The 26,209-nt window shown below is 42.8% G+C and overlaps 1 protein-coding gene across 1 annotated transcript in view; it reads right to left on the reverse strand.

Moving 5' to 3' along the window:
• Window positions 1–26,209, reverse strand: part of Nfia (nuclear factor I A) — a 166,645-nt gene that overhangs the window by 88,512 nt on the left and 51,924 nt on the right. Inside the window, exons 3-4 of the mRNA XM_038335160.1 lie at window positions 15,970–16,087; window positions 9,091–9,218 (exon numbers count right to left, since the gene is read on the reverse strand). Of these exons, the coding sequence (XP_038191088.1) occupies window positions 9,091–9,218; window positions 15,970–16,019 (178 nt within the window). The 5' untranslated portion in view covers window positions 16,020–16,087. The remainder of the gene's footprint in view (window positions 1–9,090; window positions 9,219–15,969; window positions 16,088–26,209) is intronic.

Here is a 26,209-nt window from a genome sequence, read left to right on the forward strand (position 1 = left end):
TAATTACATCTATGTTTAGCTCTTATGTGTATATATTGTATGTATATATTAATGTATAGATGCGTATATACAGTTGAGAATAATATGTTGACATTAAGTGTTGCTTATAAAACACTTAAATATTTAAAATTCCAGCAGCATTCTAGTGACAAAAATATTAGCCAATATGCCTTCTCTCTTAATCAAATTATGGCCTAGTTCATATCTACACTATGTCCATACAGTAGAGTAGTTAAGATCACTACTTAAAGGGAATTTTTCTTTTTATATCAGAGATTAAAAGTACTTTGTGTTGTAGTTCAAAAAGTTTTTAACAATATCTAATTTAACAATATCTAAGTAAAACAAAATATCATATCTGAAGCAATTCTAATCTATCATGTATCTCTGTCTGTCTACCCTTTATCCATCTGTAAGTCACAAACCTATGGCAGGGAGATCTTGGTACATATAAGGTATGATTTCATTGGCTAGCTCAGGATGGTCCCAACTCATGTACTTCACATACTGTGAACTTCCTAGAGGTTGTGCCATCTGCATACATTTTAGGAATGGGGCAGGTGATACTTGGCTGTTGGGAAAAGAAGGACCTGGAGACCAGGTAGGCTGCTGCCCCAGTGGTGGTGGAGGGTGCTGGTAAGCAAGCCCTTTTCAACAAGCGCAGGCCCAAGCCAATGAAGAAACTCCCAAACCGTGAGGTTTTCTGTCTCCCACGTCCTATCAGTCCCAGCACTCCCTTAACTATCCGTGCCCTCTGCTTCAGTGAGCCGTCCTCACTCAGAGGCCAGCTACTACTTTGCTTATTTTTCTGTTTCACCTTCCACTTTGCACAGAGCTTTGTAGGTGATATTTACAGATGCATACAACATGTCTCCCATCAAATGCCATAGCATTATACCTCCTGTAACACTTCAGAGTTTTCCTAGTATTCACCAAAAAAGATACACAATATTTCAATTTGTGTATCAATTAAATAAGCTCTATCGATTATTAAATGTACCTCATGTATACTGTAGGCATCTTGTAGATAATGACAGATATAGTACTTTGCACATAGTGGGAAGTCAGTAAATGGTAGCTTTTGATTTCTTCATAACATTATTTGATGTTCTCAGAGCTGAAGTGGAAGGTGGGGCTTTTTTGCTTTTTCCGCATGCAGAAATGAAAATCCAGAGCAGTTTGCAAAGATTGCGGATTTGATCATGGGAGGAAACGAAAATTTTAGAGACTTTAATTCCTAATTTCTATACATTTTTAGAAAGCATTCTGTCTTTTTCTTATTATTCCCTCTCAAACAAGCCTTCCAAGGGAGCAGGGGCTGGAGGGGAGTCAGCTTTACCACTCCTCTCTTCCTTATGCAGGTCTCAGGCACACACTGAGCCAACAGCACCTGGGGATGGCGACAGGCACAGGGAGAGGAGTCACAGGTGAGCCTCGCTGTTGTTCCAGTCTAAGATATTTCTATAGCTCACTTTCAAACGTGAAACCAAAGGATTTTGGTGATCTGGGTAATGTATTTATTTACACAGACCCAGCTGAAAGGCAGTATCTGTTTTCTTGGAAGCTTCAGTATTTACAAAATGGAGCATCTGGGTTCTCCAAAGCCAATGAGGCTCCACTCCTTCCTTCATCAAACGCGCTCAGCACTCTGATCTCAGTGTTTGACCGGATTCAAAGGACAAGATAGGACACACATGGTCTCCAGCTTCGTATTTATTTATTCAACAAATATTGATTGAATGTCTGTCACATTACCAGGCACTGCAAACAGGCTTTGGAAGAAAAACAACAGTAATTTTGTTGAGCATGCTTCGCCATATATGCACGTGGTACACAATACAGACTGTGTGTATGCGAGAAGACATGTTTTTCTTCTAGTAGATAGCTTTTTAGATTTCAATAAAAAGGGTTGCTTTAGGCCCTTTTCTGACATTAAGAAAACAGCCCTGATAAAAAGGTAGGCACATCTTTTGCAGGGTGGTGAGAGTACTCATTTTGTAATGGTGCTGTTCTGTCGTACCCCTTTACTTAGGTGAAATTTCTCTGGTAAGGGTCATTAAGACAGACCCTTGTTCTCTCCTGATGCTCTGGACCACAGCATTCTCTAATGAGCAGGTGCCGATACTAAGCAGATAATGGGGGGAGAACACTGTCACAGAGTGATGCTTTCCCACTGCTCCATAAATGCAGAGGAGAAGCCAAGACATTGATCCCACGGCAGTGTTCTGTAACGGCAACTATTCCCATTACTGCAGGGGATTGTGGGAGATTTAATCATTTCCCCTAATTTATGCGAGTGCAGCAGAGTGTCTGTGATCAATGGACTATTGTGACCAGTCTGATGCTGTTCTACTGGCGTGTACAACGGGTCCTATATGTCTCAGCTAGATGTACGAGTTGGTAAACTTCCACCCTGAAAACTGAAGAGGCTGTAGGCAGTCAAATGGGATTGGCAGGTGTGGGAACCCAGACAAGCCCCACAGGTGATTTTTGTTTCATTTTGTGACATAGTTTCATTAGGTAGCCCAGGTTGGCCTTGAACTGTTAAGCCTCCTGCCTTAGCTTCCCAGATGCTGGTATTACCAGTGCAAGACCATGTCTCGCTTCTAATAAACATTTTAAAAGGCTGCAATGAACTAATGCTACTTTCAAAATGTAATTGTGTTTAGAGTCATTGAGACCTAGTGTCCCAGTTCTGCAAATCTGGGGTCACCAGTTAACTGTTTGCCAAAATAGTCCTTTGTAGATGCTTTTAAAAATGGTTTTGAAATGTACTTATTTATTTAATAACATTTTATAAGAACAGAGGACATACTTAATTTTGACCTTTAAAAATGAAATCAACTTATCCTGGAAATAAGTTTATCCCTGAGAGAAGTTCATCACTTATTGCATTTAAAAAGTAATTGCAATTAAATATATTAGTTAATCAAGTTGACTCTAAGTCTTGACTGAACTGTTTGAAATTTACAACATTTTGACTGACATAATTGTGTCTACTAATAGTTTTATCATCTCGATATAATTATACTTATAATGTATATATAAACATAATTTAATGCATTCCAATTTTGAAACATTTTCTATATGAGAAAGTTCAAACAGTTCATTTTTGATTGTGTGTTTTTAAACAGAGTTTCATCTAGCCCAAACACAATAAAAATGAACTTAGGAATCACATAGGCCACTATACTCAATTTTAAGTAGCTTCTTAACCCTACAGTTAAACAGCACTGAGTTTCATGGACAAGTGTTACAGATTTATACTGAATTCCCTTTAGATCTACTGAAATGGTATGACATACTCAGTGCAGGGGCAGCCTCAAGCCTGGAAGAAGCACAGGCAGATAATCTGGAGAGCCCTCTATTTGGGGGATATAGAGAACATGGGGGAGGGTCATAGGACAGCTGAGAAGTGACCACACAGAGAAGAAATATATTATTCCAATAATTAGCATAATTTATTTTGTGTTAATTATTGGAAGGCTAGTCTCTTTCAAGTTTGGAAATGTTTCTCAGCGGGATTCCGTCCTAAGCCCAGTGTACTGGCTACTTGTTAAAGACACTGACCCTATTTCTCCACTGAGATTTATAGCTCTTTTAACTGCTATCAGTCTGTGCCCTCAATGATCCCAGGGACAACAGTTCACGTGATTGGAGGATATTAATTTTACAGAGGACTTTGGCTTCTATCAGCTCAGTTGAGGGTCCTGACTTAAGAGACAGAGATAGGGCTGAAATAATAGTATTGTTGTATTATTATTGTTGTATAATAGTATCGGCAGTCACCAAGCCCCAAGGGTTTCCAGAGGTTTGACCTTTGAGACAGGGACTCAGTAAGGTCTTCTTTGTATCTATCCTAGAATACTACACACAGTTGGCTCTTGATAAATTCCATGACTTGATTTGACTGATAGTGGTAAGATGAGCAGAGGCATTTAGATGGGGGAAGGGAAGGTGGGAGGGAACAGGGGACGAGGAGAACGAGAGCGCTTTTCTTTATTGTTATGAGGGTCAGCAGCTGCCTAGTATGTGAACCTCTCTGATCCCTATGAAAACGGGTGGGTTTCTATCCAACTGGGGTAGGTTTTAAACCATTGCTGCTAAACACAGGGAGAAAGGCTTGATAGCATAACATTTAAAGGTAACTGCCTTTCAGATAAGCTGGGCAAGTCCCACAGCCGTGAGATCTAGCTGGTCTCCGATTCATTTCCCAGACACTTCCTGCAGAGCTCACTGCAGGTCCTCGGAGGCTCGGTACGTATGTATGGTTGTATATAAGAATAAAATGGAGAGGGAAGAGTAGAGATGTTCAGCACTAGTGAAGCAGGCAGATGACCTCTCCAAACCAGATAATCTCAACTCTCTACAACACCTCAGAAAACAGCACCGTTGAGATCCATGATACAGGCCTCACCCATCATGCATTTTAATTTTCTTTGAAATAATATAGAACTATATCTTATTGACAAATAACTATGCATATTTATGGAGGAAAAGTATAGTGTTTTGATGCGTGGACACACTGCCCACTCACTAAGTCGGGGAAGTTAGTGCCTTTATCACCTCAAACGATGACCGTTTCTTTGTCATGGGAATATTCAAACTTCTTGCTTTGGGTTATTTTGAGATATACATATCACTAAATGTACTATTATAGCCATATGTCATGTAGCCTTTCATGGAATGGAGCAGCTTTACTGTGTGACAATATGTGTAGTTTCCTATTCACTGTGACGTCCTGTGTATTGACCACTGTCCCCTCCATCGTCGCTTCCTCCTTTCCACCCTAATTGCCAATAAGCACTATTCTTTCCAATTACCTTTTAAAAAGTATCTGGTCTATTTAAAGGAAACCCCGTTAAGGAGAAGGGTAGTTGGAATATAGTTTGACGCCCTACTCCTGATCAACGAGATGCTTGGCTGAGTCTTAGCAATTATTTTTCCTACTATTTGCCAGTAATTAGATTTGACTGGAAGCCTGCAGGTTAAGAATATAGGAAATACCAATTTTTAGAGCATTGCTGGCAGCAAATTCTGCCGTCAAGTTTATAAGAAAGCTCCGATCTCTCTGCTTCATTCACTCAGTCAATATTTATTGAACACCTATTATGTCCTACACACTGTGTGGGTTTTAGGGATGCAGCAGTGTAAAAGGCAGACGAAGTCACACTCTCAGGGAGTGCACATTCTAAGTTGAGAAGAGAGGGAGCATGGGTAAGGAAGAGAGAAGCTATGGAGGCAGAGATGGTGGACACAAGGCCTCTCTGACATAGCATTTGAACAAATTCTAAATACTGAAGAGTATTTGATTTTATGGATGATATGACAGATATTTCATCATTAACAGTTCATACTCTGCCTATATATACTGTTCTATGTGTATTTAGTAGCTCACATCTTTTTTTCCCGACCTAGGTTCCATGATAAGAGATTGAGATAAGGAAAACAGGGAATTTTCAGGTCTTCCTAGTGATTTTTATTATGACATTTTAATTTATTATTTATGATTTTTATTATGACATTTTAAACTTAACTATGAGTCTGGAACACAAGACCTTGAAACATTAGCTTAAGTGATCATGCTAAAGAGGTTAAATACAGAAGTGAGATTATATCTTGGAGTCAACTTTGGTTCGAAAGACAGATCCTGGCCACAGACACACCATCAGTGTGGGCTTAGGCAAGCTGCTCTCAAAACAAACAACAAATAAACAACACCAGAGTCTGCACATTGTAAAGAACATTAACCGACAAACACAGGCACAGCTAGGACTTTACCACAGCCAAGGGAGCACCTCCTGCTACAGCCCTTCCTAATCATTTGCATCATCATCATCTCATGGCCAACTTGTCACTTGTGTGACTGCACAGCCATCGATGGGATGTGAATTCCGACGGACAGAATTTCACTGGGCTCACATTACAGTGCACGACCAGATCCAGATCCAGTCCTACCAAGTTGTGAGACAACTGGGCAATGAAACCAAGCCGAGGGACGCATGGAGCACTGAGAAGCAGAAGCCAGCCCGAGACTGCCTAGCGTTTCAGACGAGCATCCTGGCCTGTGAGCTGCTGCACAGACAGGCAGAGTGGGCACCGGAAGTGCTGAGATGAACCATTTGAAAAACATGCGTGCAATTTACCGGAAGTCTGCACTGCTTCACTTTTCACCGTCTTCCTGTTGCTGAGGGAAGTCTCTCGTGGCCACCTTTAGGCCTCTGTACTTAGGGAGCCCTGGAAACCCAGGGAGGCCTCTCCCGGATGCTCTCGGAGGGTAGCGGGAGGACAGCCTTGCTTCCCGTGTCACATCAGAAGCATACACCCAGTGCCCTTCCTACTTGTTGGAGAGAATTATCCCAAGCGCAGGCTGCCCATGCATTTGGATATACATAATTCCCAACATATTTCTGAAGGCAATTTACATGAGTGAACCACTAAAAGCCTCCCACTTAATTAACTGTACCCCTGGGGAAAAGCTATGTAGGCCCGGATAAGTGTGGGAACAACATAAAGGTGTTCTCTGTGCCAAAAAGGGGATTGGGCTTGATGGAAAATCCCCAAAAAGGACCATCTGGCAGCATAAATTATCCATTTAAAGTGGCTGGTGTGAGCTAATGACACCAAAGTCGCCATGAACATGTGCAACATCCCTCCGTTGTGTTTTAATGTCCCCTCAGGCCCTGTTTCAATTATGACTTTCTATGCTGAATATGGCCAAATATAAATTCATCCACTACGCTCTCCAGTCCCTCACAAATATATTGCCATGAGACTGCATTTTTCTTTAATGAAACCAGGACAGACAATGGGCAATCCTTTCAGGAACATGATTTCTTTAAGAAGAAGGAAAGGAAAAAATCTTTCCATGCAAAGAGGATTTAACCATTAAACCTAGTTATCTGATGGCTGGCAAAGGGTGCGGAGACACAGATGTTAGGATTTAGAAACATTTGACTCGCAATGTGTAGGTATGAATGGGAACCGGTGTGAGTAAGAGAGTGACCAGGCCGAAGTGTTCTGTCCAGCTGGACCTCATAGGGAGGGCCGGGCTCACTGTGCGGGGCTTTGTGTCTGTCAGCATCATACACTAGCTTTGGTACACATGGGACATGTGAGTATCGCCTCCTGCACACATGTACCACACCTGTATACTTCATTCTCATTGTCACTGAAGCAGGAAAGTTAGGACTAGCTTTAAAGCGGGGGGCTCAACAAAATTTCCCATCTTTTAATTTTTCAGTACACATAAACTTTCCATCAGCGCTACACAGCGGGCACGGTTTACTGGCAACGGAAGTCAGCATTTGCATTCTTGCCTGACCCGGCTTTATTTCATAGACACTTTAAGTGCTGGCTGATATATGTGTGGACAGAGATGACGAGCAGCCTGTTGAGGACAGCCACCACAACTGGAGTGTTGCATGGGTGACATTCAGAGACAAGGACACTAGCAGATCTTGGCACCCCCGTGCCCCTCACATCACAAGATGGTCTGCTCTGGTTCCGCGCCTGCTCTAAATCCCCTGAAAGCAGGAGCCCCTGCCTCCTCATCTACCCTGGAGTTCTCAGAAGTGGCATCTCACTTGATCCAGAAATTTCCACTGAAGTTTGCTGAGTGGGTGAACCCACGAGCTGTGTGAGGGCACTGGGCAGAAGGAAACCACACAGGAGTCTTACATTTTCATAAAGTAACAAGATTTAAAAACAACCCAGTCGGTAGGGCTTGGGGGTTTATTGGTATTTGTTTTCGACCAGGACAGAATGCAGCTAAGGCAGGGAGGAGGCGCACAGTTCTGTGAATGTCAGACATTATATCGATTATGGAAACTCCCATGATCAGGATCCAGATGGTTTCATCACCCTAAAATCTCCCTTCTGTGGCTCCTTTATAGTCATATAAAGCCATCTATAGCCACAGAGTTTGTATATTGAAAAACTGTTGGGGAGGAGAGGGAGGTGTAAGCTTGGAAGATGAGGGGCTAGTTCCAAGATTTTCTTGGTGCCCGTCTGTTCTTACAGGCAGTTATTTGAGACTGGAGTGAGGAGGGATGGCCAGAGAATTTGTTCTTTTTTCTCTGTATCTCTATGTGCTGGGTATAATTCTTAAGTGGACAATACATATCACCCCACTTTATCCTCAAGAGCACCAAAGCAGCTCTTACTACGGTCAGGTTGGGTTTGACAGGAAGGCCGTGCAGTCTGGCTATAACCACACAGCCCTGTCATTGAAGCGAAGACTGCACTTTAGATGATTCCCAAGCCCCTTATCTGACTTGTATTGACAAAGGCATTGGAGCTCATTCCCCAAGCCATATGGATGTCAGATGTTAAGGTTTGACTTGTATTGACGAAGGCATTGGAGCCCATTCCCCTAAGCCATGTGGAGGGCAGACTTTAAGGTCTCCAGAAGCTGCTGGTATCATAATTGCTCTGAGATTCTACAGCCACCACTGATGACCCCATGGTTAGACCAACAGGAATGCACCCAGGTTCATGCAGACAGACATAAAGGTACCTGTGGTGTTTAAACAATCATGATGATAACCAACAGCAAGGAAAAAACATCCAAATGTTCGTATGTTATAAAAATCCAACATAATCTGTGGCATAGAAGACTTGTTCAGCTTTATACTTCTGTCCATAGATTTGGAAAATATGATAATTTTCCTTATAAATACTAGAGCATGCTTTTTAAAAAAAGGTGTGTTTGTATAAAAGCAAAAGAAAACCGCCACCCTGGCTACTCAAGAAGCTGAGGCAAGAGGAACAATAAAGCCTGGAACTTGAGTCCCCTGTGGGATACACAGCGAGAAGCCTCAGCTCAACAATGACCACAGCAAATGAAACACACGTGGGCTCCGAGTGCAGGAGACAGCTGTGAGGGAGACGACACCCACTGTCATCTGCCTTTCGCTCCAGCTGTTTCTGCTGGGCTCCAAGTGCAGGAGACAGCGGTGAGGGAGACAACACCCACTGTCATCTGCCTTTCGCTCCGGCTGTTTCTGCTGTTCTCTGCCACTGTGCGTGTGAGGATAGGACCACGTGAGCATGCTGTCTCCTTCCCGCTCATGACCGTCCCCTGCTCACCTGGCTCGACTTCGTGCCATCCACTGGACTGACTGCCACTCCCCGGGGAGCGCCCTTGGCCGGTGTAAAATGGTTCTTCACCAGGACTGTCCATTTCATCCTCCACAGACTTGAGGCGCTTGGTAGAGCTGAAAGAAAAAAAAAAAAAAAGCCTAAGCCACCTTTCTCCTGGACACCTCACTGAAAAAACGTGCAGTTCTAGGACCCTCTGCAGGCTCTTGTGGAGTTGTGCAAGTTATGCAACCTTGACCTTTGTGCCCAAGCCCTGGCTTTGTCTTTATGGTCAATTTCTTGCGACCCCTCTGTTTGGTGCCTTTTTTTTTTTCTTTGCGGAGTTGGTGGCTGGTTTCTGCTTTGGCTTCTACTTAGGAAGCCCAACTATCCTAGCTCCACAGGTGGGGCAAGGTGTGGTCATTAGCAGCACACGTCTAGAAACTTATTCAAATCTCTGCAGAAGCCCCCAAAAGGTTAAAAATAAGTAAATAAAAAGCAGGGCTCATTATCCTTCTAGGGATGCTTTGATAGCTTGGGGGGCATTTTTCATTTTCCACTTGGTTTCGTTCATTAAAAAAAAAAGAGATATTTACTACACATCACATAGTTCGGATATGCCTTTAGGCACCAGAGATAAAATGCCAAACTGAATGCCTCAAAATAGCAGGAAGGAGTGAGTGCTTTACCGTGAGCTAAGGAAGAGCGTAGACGTACAGTCGTCTAGGGGCTTTTATGTCCTTCTACACAGATGATGAGAAAAATGACATTTTATTTCATTCGTGTGAAGGAAGACTCAGTTTCTGTAGAGGTATGACTGAGGAACTTGTGCAGTATATTTCTTTCCTTCGAGCTGAAGAGCGACTGAAGAAGCTCCCCACTGTGAAGCGTGAAGGTTGGAAAGCAGGGGCTCATTGCCTGCTGCTGATGTCTGCTCTAGCTGAGGAGACCGAGGGCCAGCAACACACTGCTGCGCGGGCAGGCCTCTCACTCTGGGCAATGGCTGTGGGAAGCCTCCTGCCCACTTGTCAGGAGGAAGAACTAACCTTGGGTTTTGGTCATCAGACACTGGCTGTGTAGCTCCTCCATGCCAGGGGCAGCACTCAGATGTGGAAGAGTGTGGTGAGCCAGACATGGCTCTCCAAGAACAGAGATGGAGAGTCCCAGAGGAAACAGAGGGGTCATGAAGGAACCATGCACTGGCTGCAGATGGAGGAATGCTGGTACTTAGACCTGGAGCTTGGGAAGGACTCCTCAGGGCAGAGGGGCTCCTGAGCTGTGTGTAAGGGCTAATGAGATGGCAATAGAAACAGGGAGTGGCTAGAGTAGGCTGCCCTCCGCTAATGCGCAACTCAGGCACTGTACGATTTTAAAAATATTAAAATCCTCTGTATTTTGGGGGGGCAAACTGCTATTGTCTCAAGTTTCATAAGTTTTTTTTCTAATCTTGATCTTTTTTCTTTTGCCCCATGACACTTCCATGCCTCAGAATCTAAGAGGTTGATGTCTGGCCCCTGGGGTCGCAGCAGAGCCTAGAATGGCAGGGTGGCATCCATCCTCACTGCTGAGCTCATGGTATAAAGGTCACCAGACACTGAGTAACATCCCAAGAGCAGGTGCCTGGCAGCAGGGGCATAAGCCAGGTGTGATACACATAAAACTGCTTCTGAGATACTGAAACCAATGGAGGGGCCCAACAGATGACCATGGAGGTCAGAGAAGATACTGTAAGTCTGGACTTTATCCTACAAGCAACAAAGACTTCTGAAGTCCTCTACAGGTGTGACATGGGAGTTACATTGTGGAGAAGTAGCTGGGGAGTGCAGAAAATGGACTTGGGATGGCAGCAGGGAAAAGGAGGGGTTATAAGCTGGGTAAGGGGAGATAATGTTACTGCCACAATCTGAATTTTAAAATGCACAGGACATAGTTTAGGTAAGAAATTCAAATCATTCATGTGGGAGGTCCAATATTCTTAAGTTTTAAGTTCTATTCTCATTAAAACCAGATTGCAGGGAAGTAGCCCTCTGGTACCATGATAATTTAGGACTCCAGGTCAGGTCTGAACTGCCTGGTGAATGGTCTTCCTTTTTCTGGAAGTTTGGTGAAAAGTAATCATTTGAAAGCCTTTTCTGCTTTATGTAAAATGTGGCGGCAACATGTCCTTTATTTGCGATTATATATATTACATACTGTGGGAGAATTGTCTGTAATCTGTCAATCATGTTTTAAATAAACGCTGATTGGTCAGACAGGAGGTAAAGGTGGGAAAACCAGACAGGAAGTAGAAATGATGTAATGAGAACAGGAGAACTCTGGGAAGGAGGAAGTTGATTCCTCCCACTCCTGCCCAGATCACCGAAGCAGCAGGATAAGATCTGCCCCACTGAAAAAAGGTACTGAGCCACATGGCTAACATAGATCAGAAAAATGGGGTAATCAAGATGTGAGAGTTAGCCAGTGAGAGGCTAGAGCTAAAGGGCCAATCAGCTTTATAATTTTAGAGACCTATGTGTGATTTTCTTTGGGGCTAAACAGTTGTGGGGTACTGGGCAGGACAGAAACCCAAACAAGCAGGTTCCCCTTCTTGCCTTGCAAACAGGTAGCTAGGGGCCAAACTTAAAGCAAATCTCTTGGTCAAGGTTCTTGATCTAATAAGGAGTGCCCTGCTTTCCGTATGGGTTCTGACTTCCTTCTCTACACTTAGTAATACTTGTGTTTTAAAACTGTCAGCCACTTGAAATCATCTTGCAACTTAGAAGACTGCAAGTTGGGTGAAAAACCTCTGGTATACTCCAGTCAGTCAAATACCAGACTTGCCTGTTCTGGCAAGACTGCAAGAGCTGTGGGAATGCAGTTAGGAGTTTCCCCCCAGGGAGTGGTGCTGCCTTGATATTCCATGATTCTTATATTACGACACGGAGCTTTATTTATGCGGATGACCAACAGGACTAATTGGATCCTGCACAAGTGCACCCTACACCACTGACTACATGTTATACAATGGCATTTGTGATGTCTGGGGATCAAGGTGAGGTGCTTACTGAAGGAAGTTCCCAGCTGCACAGATACAGGTTGACATGACTCAGGGAGGAGCAGATTCACTTCCCAGGAGATTTCTGTACCTGCTGGTGCCCTAACCACCCTTCCCCAGACTCCTTTCCTCACTTTACACATGTATCAGGATGCCACTGTTTACCTGGCTCTGGATTCAACCCCCAACACTAAGACTTTTAGAGAAACTGACTGGCAGAACTTTGAGGTCTTGGGAATAAGAAGTACAAGTGATGTCCACTGTATCCTGGCTGACAACCCAAGAATTCTCCACCTTTTTATCAGTATCATTTTTTGATCTCTCGTGTCTATTCCAGTCAGATTATTTTAAGTACTCCAAAGCTTCTGTGACGGGGGATCAGCCGAGCATCTATATTGAATGAGATCCAACCCCAGAGGTCAATTCCACTCCACTGTGTGCTGCTCTTTCCTTGTTAACATATTTCTGAGTTCCAAAGCTTTGGTGTTTCTTGGGAGTGTGCTAGTAAAATTCAGGTGTGAACTGCACAGGTGGGGATAGTGTATGGTTACAGATGACACCTGAGCTTGCGGACGAGGACATTCAGGATAGACACAGGCTCAGCATCTGCAAGATGGATGTGTGGATAGAAGGAGAAGAGGATCCAGGAGGAAGGAAGTTGGCAGTGTTGGGAAGGATAGGCAGGGGGCTTCCGAGACATAGTTGCTGATCCTATGACCTTCACATGGATGACTATCATGGCAAAGTTCTTTAGAATAAAACCCTTATTCTTATTTTTACCCAACTTTTCTGTGATTTTGGATATGCCCATCCTGCTGCAATATAAAACACATGGGAAGCACAGCTCATGCTTGTTTTGTTTACTTATTTCTTCACTTTTATAAATGAACTGGTCCTTGATTCTGTCTCTTGATCCTGACAGTCTAATACAAGGATTCTATTGCATGTTTCCTAATACATGAGACACACCTTGCTTTGTACCCACGAGGCAAAACCATTCCGCTTACTGAGTGTTCACATCAACCAATCTGAGCATCTCTACTTGCCAGTGTGCAAAGCTCCTCTGATTTGTTTTGGTGCCTGTAGTGCCGAGTAAAAATACTTTGTGCTTATTGTTTGCTTCTGAGGTGGAGAAGAGACACTGTCCTTCAAGGGGCATAGAACCAGACTGGGAGGAAAAACAAGCTTATGCTACTCATAAAGTAATAATATTCAGACAGCAGCCACACGGACCAGGGTAAGGTGGAGATTTGATAGTGTGGGACAATTCTGTATTCTGTCAATTATGTTTTAAATAAACACTGATTGGTCAGTAGCCAGGCAGGAAGTATAGGTGGGACAACCAGACAGGAAGTAGAAATGGATCAAAGAGAACAGGAGAATTCTGGGAAGGAGGAAGCCCATTCCTCCCCAGTCCTGTCCCAACCACAGAAGAAGGAAAATGTGATTACCCCGCTGAAAAAGGTACCAAGCCATGTGGATAACATAGATAAGAATAATTGATTAATATAAATTATAAGAGTTAATAAGAAGCCTGAGCTAGGGGGCCAATCAGTTTATCATTAATATAGACCTCTGTGTGATTTCTTTGGTGCTAAACGTCTGTGGGACCTGAAGGGAGGACAGAAACCAGACAGGACAGAAAACCACAGTCAACAATTCAAGATAACTGCTTTGCTGGGACTCCACAATCTATGGTTCCTGGATACACCATTGTTGCTAAGACAACTCACTGCAGATAGATATGGTTTGTAAATTGCAGAAGACTCAAATTTGAATGGTGACCTGTCCCTACCAGGGCTGTGGCCCTGGAAAGCTGCTGATCTACTCTGCCTTCCGGTGGCTCCAGGGCTGCAATGGCAAACTAAAACATTTTTTTTTTTTGTATGTGATTCTGGGCCATTCTTCAAGGTATAGTTTCTAATGTGATACAGATAATTCTGTTGAGTCTATATATTGAAGGACTTTTTTTTCTTTATTTTTTTCATCACTTTAGTGGGCAGTGAGATGCCGCAACAGGTAAGGTGCTTGCTGAGATAACCTAATAACCTGAGTTCCCTCGGGAAACTCATGTAAAGGCGAAAGGAGGAACAGACTCCCAAAAACCTGTCCTTTAGCTTCTAGTTTACACCCTTGCAAGCACACCTGAATATATTCCCTGTCTCTCTCTTTCTCTCTCTCCCTCTCTCTCTCTCTCCCTCTCTCTCTCTCTCTCTCTCTCTCTCTCACACACACACACACACACACACACACACACACACCTACACACGAATAAAACAGCAAATAAATAAACACCTCAGGAAGAGAACAACAACAGAAAATCAAACATTACTAAGTTATTAACTAGTGATATTTATAATTAACTCCTTATCAGGACTAATTATTTGCAGGATAGGAGAATCAGCCTCATCAATGACAATAATCAGCCTTCCACCCACAAGTCACAACACGAAATCGTAGAACAGAACTTGGAGTATGGGGAAGGACAGGGGGAAAGGGACACTGCGAGAGAGGTCCATGGGACAGAGGCTCACATATGAAAAACAAGTCACCCATGCACTTTTAAATTAAGCACCACCCGTAAGTATTTACAAAGCTTTTATTGTTGACTGAGTGCACTGTCTCTTCTGGCAGCAAATATTAAAAATCCTCCAAGTGTATTGACACCCAAATGTATTCTCAATCCCCCTTTTCTATTATAAATGTTTTTGGGATTTGAGACTTTTGTTTTCTTGTGGAGGTGATACCGTAATGAACCAAGGAGCACATTTCAACATTGCTGAAGGTATATAATACAGTGTTAGAAATGACAGCTTGATTCATCTTCAAGTTGATGCTTAAGACACTGCTCATAAAGGTTAGGTAGACTCCCACACCAAGGAAAACGTTTACACTTTGGGCATTATTTTAAATCATAAATGTCTAACAGAAATCACATTTGATAAATGTTTTTCTGCAAAGCCACAAACATGATTGGCAGCCCTACTCTGCTCCTTTCTTTGCTGTCACAGTCCAGTGCTAAAGCCAATTTGTTAGGAACGCCATGGCTCTGATGCCTAATCCCCTGCCTGCGGTACAGGTTATCTAGAGACAGCAGGGTCTTGCAAAGTGCTTCTCCAGATGTTGGCTCCGATAGTTAACTAAGGGTATCAGGAAGTCTGGCACTCACAGGAAGCTGTGTTTTTCAACTTTGGCTTTTGCAGGCCTCCTGGACCACCTGGGTCCAAAGTATGGCCCCATCCTGCTATCTGACCTGTATTTCTTTTATAACCTCATACCAGGATACCAAATCAGATGCATCTTTGGGGAACTTATGGGGTCCAGCAGGCTAAGAAGGTTGTGGCCAGAGTGTTTAGGCTGGTGTCCTCAGTTCCCACCATATTCCAGTCAAGCCAGAGCACTCACCTCTTATTCCCCAGCCAAGCCCAGCCATCTTTCCCAGAGAATATGCTGCATTTATTATCGTTCTTCTATATGCCTTCACTCAAATTATCCCTCATTCAGACACCGTGGCTTTCCTGCCTTTCCTTAAAGCATTCAGAGTGGAGCACCTCACCATTGTGGACAAAACCTATTCAAATCATGCTTATTTCATGGAATACACCTGAAGTAATTGGTTCTCTTACTGGTGTGTGTGTGTGTGTGTGTGTGTGTGTGTGTGTGTGTGTGTGTGTTTGTCTCATGTGTATTTGCTTTGGCTCTCTAATGAGATAGTCTATTGAGGCTTAACCCACTTCTTTTGTACCCTCTATTGTTATAGACACATTGCTAAATATCCAGCATGCTCAGAGTTCAAAATCAAGGAGTGCTTTTCTGTGTTTTAGCAGCTTGTGTCTAGCCACCAATTCATTTACCTGGTCGAGGATGTGCTGGGTAGAGACCTCCTCATTGCTCCTGGACTCATGCTGTAGTATGAGGAACTTTCCAAATCAGAGAGAGAAAAGTTGGGGCCGGTTCCTGCAGCGATTGGTGCTAGAGAGAGGAAAACAAACAAACCATAAGTTAAGCCCTATGGATTCCAGATCAACAGGAACTGATGTTAGCGTAGCATGGAACACATTTTCTGTTGGCATTTATCTGCAAAGCTTATCCGGAATAGACACGAATAAACTGTGACATCAAAGGAATACTGACAGTAAAGATGGTCTGCACCAGAAAGGCACATTCTTTCCAAGGCGCCCTTTATCTTTTCCTTTCTGTAACAGTAAACTGTCACCAAGCTTGCGGCATTCCTGGGTGTTTTAAATGAAAATACCTCTCATATTTTAGTCTTATTTTTTTTTAAAAAATGACTGTCTCAAATTTTCTCTAGGTTTTCTTCCTTTGATCCCAACAGTGTCTCCTTATCTGTATTTTGGAATTCCGTCTGAATTTTAATGAGAGTGAATCTGTCCATCTAGGCCCCCATTTCCCATTTCCTGCAATAGGAACTGTACACACTCTCTTGTCTTTCTAGCACATGAACTCTCCGCATACATCTGTATCTTGAGGTCTGTTGTTTTGTTTGTTGGTTTGGTGAGATTTTGGTTTGTTTTTTAGTGTGTTTGTGTATGTGAGTTATGTTTTTGCATGGCATGCTGCGGTGACAGGAAGAACTGCAGCAATGATGGGATCGCATGGCCTGTGAAGCTGAAGTAGTTGTTACCCATACTTCATAGCAGATATTGAAAACCTCTGATCCAATCGATACAATCTATTATCTTTATAGTGGATCATTTTGGAGACATGATTATCTGTATTTTTATATCTTCCCGCTTCTAGATGCCTTGCCTACAGTAGCTTGACAAGTATTTTCTGAATGACATTAGTCACACCTACCAATCTTTTTTTAAACTGTAAATTCCACGTTGAGACTAATGGTTCAAGAAGTCTTTTTGAAATATTATGTAAAAGAAGTACAGCAGATGCACTTAAAATATAACATATACATATTAAGTCCACCAATGTAGAGAAATACATTCAATGCATTAATATCTATTAGGAGAAAAGATAATCAGGAACACCACGAGCCCAGATTTTACTCAGAAATGATTATGGAGCACTGTTATTACCAATAACTGCTGGGAGAAGAAGACATGGAGATCAGAGACATCACCCATGAACACACTACAGGGGAACCTGGCAGATTAAGGTAGAGATAGCTGAGAAGCCTTTAGACAGTAATCCTGAAACTGGCACCAGAAGTGGGTGTCTAACCCAGCTTCGGAAGAAGAGGCTCAAGGCAGTAAAAGGGCCTGAGAAAATGTATCTGGGTGCTGAAAGGACAGGAGGGGCACAGACAACTGTGAGGAAAGGAGGAATTCTGGGTAGAGTGAAGAGCCTAAAGATAAGGGAACAGAAAATGTTGACTGGGTTTCTGACAGCTTTGTGTCACAGGACAAAGAGTGACAAAAACCATGGCTAAGGTAAAGTCACAATGGATGGCTGAGGTTAGGTCATGAAGGAGCTGGTATTTTCTTCAGGAGTACAGATTGGAGTCTGGAGCTGTGAACCATCAATGCATTTAGCATCTCTGGGAGTAGAAACCTTTGCAGTGAGATTGCCAGTGTCTACGCATCGCCCCTGGCAGCCAGAGACAATCAATAAACACTGGTCATATATGCAGGTGGCTGTACTGAGTTTTAATCACTAGACAAAGTGGGGCCAGCAGCCTTTGGGGATACCATTGGTTTTGCATTTATAAACTAGAAAGACCTCTCACTCGTGAGAGCAGCATGGGAGAGAAGGGGTGGTTGAAGAGTTGAGTTAGTAAAACATGAGGCAGTGATGTCATTTAAACAAGAAGATGAGGTGAGATGAGATCCAAGGATGGCCAGGAGGAGCCAGGTTTCAGTGATACCAATCAGAACACTCTGTGTCCTATTGGCAACTCCTTGTAACAGGAATGAGGGCTTCTCAGAGTGGTTGCTGGGGAGGCAGGATGAACTAGTACCTTAAGTAACTATGGCGTCTGAAGACATGAAGGAATAGAGCAATTTCTGAAACTATACATTGAGTTGACTAATGGCAATGAATAAATCTCAAGTGTAGCTGTCATGTAAAAACAATTCTTTACTAAGATACAGAAAACTGAAAATCAAGCACCTGTCTCAATAACAGACTTTAATAAAAGAGGGGCCTTTAGCTCATCTTGACAATAGTGTAAACATATTTCCACTCAATAATGCTGCTACTCATTCTCTCATTTGCTTTCGTACTCAATTTATTTGCATAATTTCATCTTTTATTCCACAATATTTTGTGTATTAAATGGGCTATTATGCAAGGTGTCCCATGCCACTCATCATTACCGGAGCTGCCTGCACATAAGGCTCTGGCAGGTGCTCCTGTACCTGGGGCCTCCTGGGGCCTCTAGCCTTGGTAACCAGAGAGAATGAAAAGGCCTGTCAGGGTCAAGAATCTGAATTTAGGTTTTCTTCACAAATTTCAGAGTGGAGTTGAGGCTCTGGCTCAGTGGGAAAGCTTCCTCAGCCCTGAGCATGGGAGCAGCCCGCTGTGGTAAGGAGGAGTGGTGAGGAAAGCCCTGGAAGGAGTGAGCGAACTCTGAGGCCTAGCTACACAGTGGTGGACACTGGTCCTTCCTCTGAACACTTCACGTGCTGTGTGATCTGCTCTAGGAAAATGTCTTCCTCCTCTGTTATCTTTTTACAACATCAAGGGAGCCAGAATATGTGAAGGAAGAAACATGCATATGTAAATACAGTGTACTACCTCTACACAGATTTAAAAAAAATAACTCATCCCACATATGTGTTCCTTAATGGGCCTTATACTGGCCTTCTATGTCCCATGTAGTTTGCAGTAATGGGGGCTGCAGCAAAGGCCCCAGAGAGCCTGATCCAAAGTGTTCAATGGAATCACTGTGAGTGATTTCAGAGATTGGCAAACATGCACATCTAAAATTTTAAAGCATTCCAGAATCTAAAATGCAGATGAGCTTCTCAACCTGGGTTAACTAAGCCTAACAATGCAGAGACCCAAACTGTGCCTCCCCTACAAGGTCCTGGCTCACACGTGTTCACGTCACTGTACATGCATGCGGCCCATACCCTACGTAGGGTCACCTTGGAACCAGCCAGGAGAGTGCCTCACACCTACGTGCAGGCTTCCTGTTGCAATGTCTCTCTAACAGGCATAGCATTCTCCGAGCCTCCCATCTGGAAAACAGGCAGAGCCTCTGATAAGCAATGAAGACAGAACACCAGAAAGAAACGTGGGGAGGCTTTTGGAGATTGTAGCACACCATGTATCTAGGAGGTACTAATGCCATGTATCAAAATAATGATGATAACCATGCAAAACTGGCCCCCAGCACTACTGCCATCATCATCACACTCCGATGTGGTTTTTCATGGGCCAGCTGCTAGGCTAAGATCTTCAAGCCTGTCCTCCCACTTAATCCTCAGAGCGCCACTAAGAAAGAGCCAAGGCACAAAGAGATGGAACAACTTCCCCAAGTCATGAAGACAGATCACACCACCTGACCTGAAGTCATCCATATCCCAGAACTGCCTCTGCACCCCGAAACAGCTCACTCCCCTTTGTGTAGACAGTTGAAGATCAATAAATACATTTTGAATTAAGGAAATAGTTATCATCCCTATCCACCTCCCTTGACTTGGAGTAAAAATGAAAGTGTATTCTATAAATATGCATAGGCATAGAGGAAGAGGCCCCTGTTTCTTAAGAAAGACTGCAATTACTCTAGCCTAAGTATTGTTCACCAAGGAGTTTTTCTCAGAAGGTTAACTTTGGAAATGGAGCCTTCAGATGTTATTTCTAAGTCATGCATCTTCCCTTCCCCCCTCATTCCTGTCATGAGTCGAATGTACTCTGTGTCATTTCTTAATAAATGGTTTGCTATTAAGGCATCGTTATAGTAATGTGGGCTATTGGAAGAAAGGGGTTACGTCGGTAGCCGGCCCTCTTGAGGACCTGCTCTTCTGTACACATTAGCAGTTGGAGAGGGCTGTGGTTATTGAACTTCTGCCATCCACCAGAGACAATCTGCTCAGGGTTGCATTGCTGGAAAGAGAGGACTATGGGGGGGGGGGGAATCCTATCCAAATTTCTAGGCTCCTCTGCCTGGGAGATGGTGGTGCTGAGTGGATGGCTTGTTCCACAGGGCTTTTCAGGAAGTATCATCAAAACGTCTACACATACGTCCAGCCTACAGGTGAAGGCACATAGAGGCTGAATTTCCTGGACCAGTGCAGATTCCAAGAGTCCCTTTGGTACCTTAGGCATTGCTTCACATGCCTGAAAACAGTGGGCAGGGCATGGAAACTTCTGCCCCTGAGAGGCTTGCAGTCTAGGGATCAGACATCACAGCTGCCCTTCCCTCAGATCAGCATGCTCCTTCCCCAATACACACAAACGGGAAAAAAGGACCAAGGGTCATAAATCCCTTCCCAAGGCTATGAGGACTCAGCACTCAACTTCTAACCATAAAATAACTACGAAAAATTAAGACATCTTTTTCTTTCAATTATGTGACCAAAAAACACCCCCAGAGAGTTTTGAGTTTGTACTATAGATTGGGGGCTGGGGACTCCAACAATAGCACACAGTTCTATGCCGGAACAATTTCATGTTGTTTTGCATTCCGTTGGCAAAGGTCCTGTAAGAAAGTCCATGTCACTGCCACAAAAGGAGTGAACATGGGAAAATACTTGTTCTTCTTTCCATCAAAGGCTCAGTTGTAAGACACACAATGCTATGAAAACTGGCGAATCTGGAATCATCGTTAAAGGAAATTAACTTGGAAAGTAATTTATGGCAAGAAAATCCAACTCCTTTGTTATCTCCCTTTTACTGTAATATGTTTCCTGAACACTGCCTAAAAGAGAGGGCTTTTAGAAAGAAAAAAAAAAATAAGTATAGTCAAATTAACTCATTTTATCAATTTGTGTTCTCTGCCGGAGTTTCCTGACTGTGGCTATGACGGGCTGTAAAACTGATGAATTTGCATGGAAAAAGAAACCAGTGTCAGTAATTTGTGTAAGAGGTAACGCGGACACAGACTGCTATAATTCAGACGCCCTGCAGATAGCAGACTGCTGCAGTGTGAGCAGTTACGGGCTAGAAAAATGACCACGCTGCAGTCAGTCTGACTTGAATGGAAATCAATCATAAAGGTACTTTCTCTGCAGCTTCTACACCACAGCCTTCAGCAACTCCTTCGCCAAGCAGATTTCTGGTCTGTAAACCATGTGCTGATCTCCCCTTTCTACCTCTGGTTTTAAAGGAGTGGCCAAATGCAGGCCGGGAGTAGGGTTTTTCAAAGAGGAACATAAAAGGGAGGCACTGAACTAAAACATGGCTTTCCCTCTCTGTGAACCAAGTTTGCCTGCTATGAAAAGGTTTAAGCAATGCTTTTTGTTTTCTTTTCTGAAATGCAGTGCTAGTTGCCAAAAGTCAACAGAATGCTTTTTAACCCCACAAAAGCAGTTGCTAGCACACACAGATCACCTCACTCACTCAGCCATGCCTTGTAGACACAAGGAACTTGTGTGTGCATGTGTTTGTATGTGTATCTGTGTGTAAGTATGAGCAAAAGAAATATGAGATATAAGCACATAAATTTTTATGCATGAAAGCTTTTTTAGCTTTATTAAAATAGGCTGAATTCACTGATATTGTGTTATATTCCACTTTGAATTATAAAGGTTTACCTTTAACAGGTAACCACTGTCAGTTTAATTTGTAAGTTATTCCTGCTCAGGTGCTTCAGTGCCTATGATATGTCTTGTGCAGAAAGTAAGTCTTGAAGCTCGAGGAACTCAGACATAATCTCTACAAAGCATGAGCTATCTCTTATTTACATATCCCTCTTAACAGACAGCATAGGTCATTCCACAGATTATACATGTAACAAATGTTTACTGAATCGAACAACAACCAAATGAGCATGCTAATGAAAACAGCAAAGGACTTCTGTCTGTTGATTTTTATTATGTGCCAGATAATGTACATAAAATATATAATTTTATCCTATACTACCCCTAGGGAAAATATTAACATTATTCTCATTTCTGAATCAGAAAATAAATGGTGATGTTTAGCAAAGTGTGCAGACATAGCAGGGGGATCTGATCTCAGGTATTTCTAGATATCTGCCTAAAGAAACAGGGAGCCATATGCCTGTTCTCCTTGTCCTTGCTGTCTCATGGTCACTGGGGAGATGTGTTTCATGATATAAGTTACCACCATATAGTAGCAGAACTTTTGTGTCCTCTTCATTCTTCTCCAGATTTTCAGCATGAGGAGTTACAGCTAGTTATAGTTATAGGCCTGGATGCAGCACCTCACACTTGGTCCAGGAGAGCGGCCATGGGGCAGTGAATGATGCTCACTGATCTTTTGCATTAGTGGCTTCTGCCTTTGGGACTGGAATTGATTTTCTGCATCTTAGACCATCATCATCTTGTCTTAGCTTTTGGTTGAAGTCAAATGTGGTACCCGTTTAGGATAAGATAAAGCCTCAGTCAAGGGATTCAGACTTCTTGACAGGGGATAGATTTGATGGCATAAAAGGTCGTTTTACCACAATGATCTATAAACCATGGAAGGGCTTCTACATGTAAGCTTCTTCCAGAGGAGTACACTGGTATTGACCATTAGCTGCATCAACAGAGTCCTTTCTTAATATCCTGCTAATCACCTGTCTACAAAACAGCAATAACAAACAACAGCAACAACAACTGAATCATTTTCAGCAAGAACTGCTTCATTTTTCTTCCTCCACTTACTGGGTGTTAATTATGTACTCATATTAATCATATACTAGATGGTTCAGCTTAGCATCTGATGTGTAGAGCAACTTTACTGAGTGAGCTTAGTCAGTCTCATCCCAGACATATCTACAGGCTACCAATAACAGTCTTTCCAATCCATGACAGTTAGCTACGATCAGATATTCCAAACCAACTCTCAATACACTTTGGGTCCTTATTGTGGGGAAAAAAGAATTTCTATCAGGCTTTTGGAAATCAAAGGATGCTTTTTAGTTTCCCAGTGTTACTTGTTGGATAGCAGCATCTGTTCTTCAAAGTGAGGCTTCTGAGCAAATAAAGATTTACTAAAGGGCACATTATCAGTAGTGATCTCCTGAATTTTTGTTCATAAATAGAAGCATATTTTAAAATACTATAGAATTATGTATTACTTAAAATGCAGTTATGCTTAACCCATTAATGGCTGACCACTTACAAACTGCAATGCCAGTGTCAGAATGAGAATTTTTGAACACCCAATTACCCATTAAATACCTATTAATTAGCTACCCAGAATGCTGCAGAAAGGTAGGCTTTGGCTAAAACCACAAGGGTTAAGAATTTTCTAGATAGATGAGTAAGAACAGTATTGGTATGTTCTCATTTTGTCGCAGTTAACTGAAGTAAGCACTATAACGATTGTAACAACCAATTATTAGGACTCAATCCTAAAGTTGGTAATTCTTAATTATACACATGTACATATTTTTAAACAATTTGCTGATAGTGGTCAGCTCAAGGATCAGCTTAAGAACACACAGTAGATGGTCAAGGGCAAAGGCTTGATTCATAGCATTGATCATAGGAATTACCATTATTGGGCTCTCAGTAATTCAACTTTAGGGATCCTCTTATTTTACCTCTGCTATGTTCCTGAGAGGCAACACAATTTTAGCACTCAGATTTATGCTCAGCATATAGCCCGGACTTTAAATATTTTATATTAAATAAATGATTATAACCTATGAGGGAAACATAGACAAGCAGCATTATAAATACTTACCAAAGGCCTATAGCTATTAAGGTTCTTTCATCCCCAATATAAATCCTGAACTACTCATGGAACCATATAGGCGTTTTGATCATGGATAGTCTGCGCTAACCACAGAAAGTATGAGTAGAAGTGACTTAGAAAAGACTAGCAATTGATGAACCTACAAAAAGAGACCATGACCATGAATTAGAATGTACATCAGGATATTATGTGCGCTTCTTTTCCCAGGGTCCAGTGTCTATCCTAAGAGTACTCAGAATCCGGTAAACTTAGCAGAGGCTTCAGTCGAGGATAGAGAACAAAGAGCCCAAACCCAGTCATTAGTGGCTCTAACTGGCAAGAGTTGTGAGTCTAACAGAGCACAGGACACTCGTGCCCAGTGCTGCCCAGTGCCCGAAACACACTCCCAGCACTTGTAACATGCACAGCAGTGCACAAACAATGGCCAGGGCATTTATCCAACACAGGGCACACGCATGCCTAATAGTAGGGCAGGGCCAGCTGAGGACAAAGCCAACATCCGGGTGGGGTCACCTCTCGCCTTAGTAGCTCGTCCCGTTTGGTTGGTGAGAATGGGATAGAAGTAAGTTGAGCCACCCATATGTGAATGGGCTCTCAAAGAAGTGGTAGGAAATCTTAGTCCTGCCAGTCCCTCTCATTTGCTAACTTGCTTTTCCATCCAGACACTTACCCCAAATGAGTCAAAGGGGAAAAAAAAAAAACTGTATGACAAAGCATTCTTCAGAAATAATCCAATTTCAACATTTATTTTTAAATTGTATTGAATTATACTGGAGGAAATCTGTTAAGTTAAGCCAGACAGACTGATTTTTTTTTTTATTCCTAAGAGTGTGGCAACATTTATTATTTTCTCTCCGTGTGGGGGCTTGATTTAAACTAGAAAATGAAGCATTTGCATTGCTGTAATACATTTAGAATAAAGTAGCTTTAAATTTTTAAAAAAATTGAGGGACTGATCAGTACTTCCTATTATGTAACGTACTTAACAGATTTTCTTTAAAGGCTGCATCTTGGATGTAGACATGATCTCTAAAAAGGCCTTCCGACCTATTGTCCACTGCACGCTGTACCTTCCTTCCAGGAGGGGTGGCTCTGGCTTCTACGCATAAGACATGTGATGCCCATTTTAAAATTACTAGTAGAGCCTGCTATTGACCATCTAATTATGCCGAGTTCCATTTATAAACATAGCTAACCACTAAGTTTATGGAGACTTTTTGTGCGGCTTTAATAGGATATTGATCGAGAGCATAGTTTGAGTGGCCTGCCATTGAATTGTGTAATGGCAAACAAAGGCAAGGTCACAGCGACTGCTCGTGCTGGGCTGGAGTCTATATTTTATCATCGTCTTTTTGTTTCTTCCCTTAATGCTGAAACCCAAATGGTTTCTTTCAAATGAAGACCTTGCTTAAGAATATAAATTATTTTTTAAAAAAATAATCTCTGTGTCCTGGGCATTGTTACTGTGTGCCTTAACAGTGAGAGCCAACGGGCTGCCTGCTCAGACAAGTTTCTAAGTTATCCTGCTCCAGTAAAGGCAAACAGAACTGCAGCCATTTGAGTGGTGACCCCCAAAGAATGGGGTATCAGAGACTTCTCTTTCTCATCTGAGATCCACTTCTTCATTAGTCTTTCTACATAAGAACAATTTGTATTGTCAAGTTTTACTTTATTCTTGTCCAAGTATTATTTTCTCACTGTGCCTTTCAACTGAGCTAATCCTGCTTCAATATTTCTGCCACGTCAGGTCAGTGGTTCTTACAAAACCTATGTGCACGGGTCTGGGCATTGGAAGCCATACCAAGGACTTACAAATGAAGTTTAAAAACGAACTGTATTCAGAACTCCGTCATGATTTCTGTGTGAGAATATCAACAGTGCACATTCCCAAGGCAGGAAACAGCCACTAGGGTGCCACCTCATGCCAGGCTGAGGCACAGGCCTGTTCCATTCACTGCCACTCTCCATTGACAAACAACTCAGGAACCCCAAGTCCACCGGGCAGCCAGGCTTTGTGGCAGAGCCAGGGTACTTCATCCGCTGGACTTTAATAGATTCTGCAGCCATGCAGCAGGAACCAGAGCCCAGGCTGAGTAGCTGAGAGTGGTTTTCACACCCAAAGATTCTAAGGCCAGCCACAGTGTACTGAGGATCCTGGCTTTGCAGAATTCCAGGGCTGTGAAGTCATCCTGAGCCACGAAGTTTACTTAACCCTTGCAGCCAGTTTGGGTGTACAAACCGCGCTGGCAGTCAGAACCGGCAGACCAGAGGCACAATGGGCTGTGTGTATCTGCGGTTCCACTC

Source organism: Arvicola amphibius, chromosome 6, assembly GCF_903992535.2.
Source record: "Arvicola amphibius chromosome 6, mArvAmp1.2, whole genome shotgun sequence".
NCBI classification, from domain to species: Eukaryota; Metazoa; Chordata; class Mammalia; order Rodentia; family Cricetidae; genus Arvicola; species Arvicola amphibius.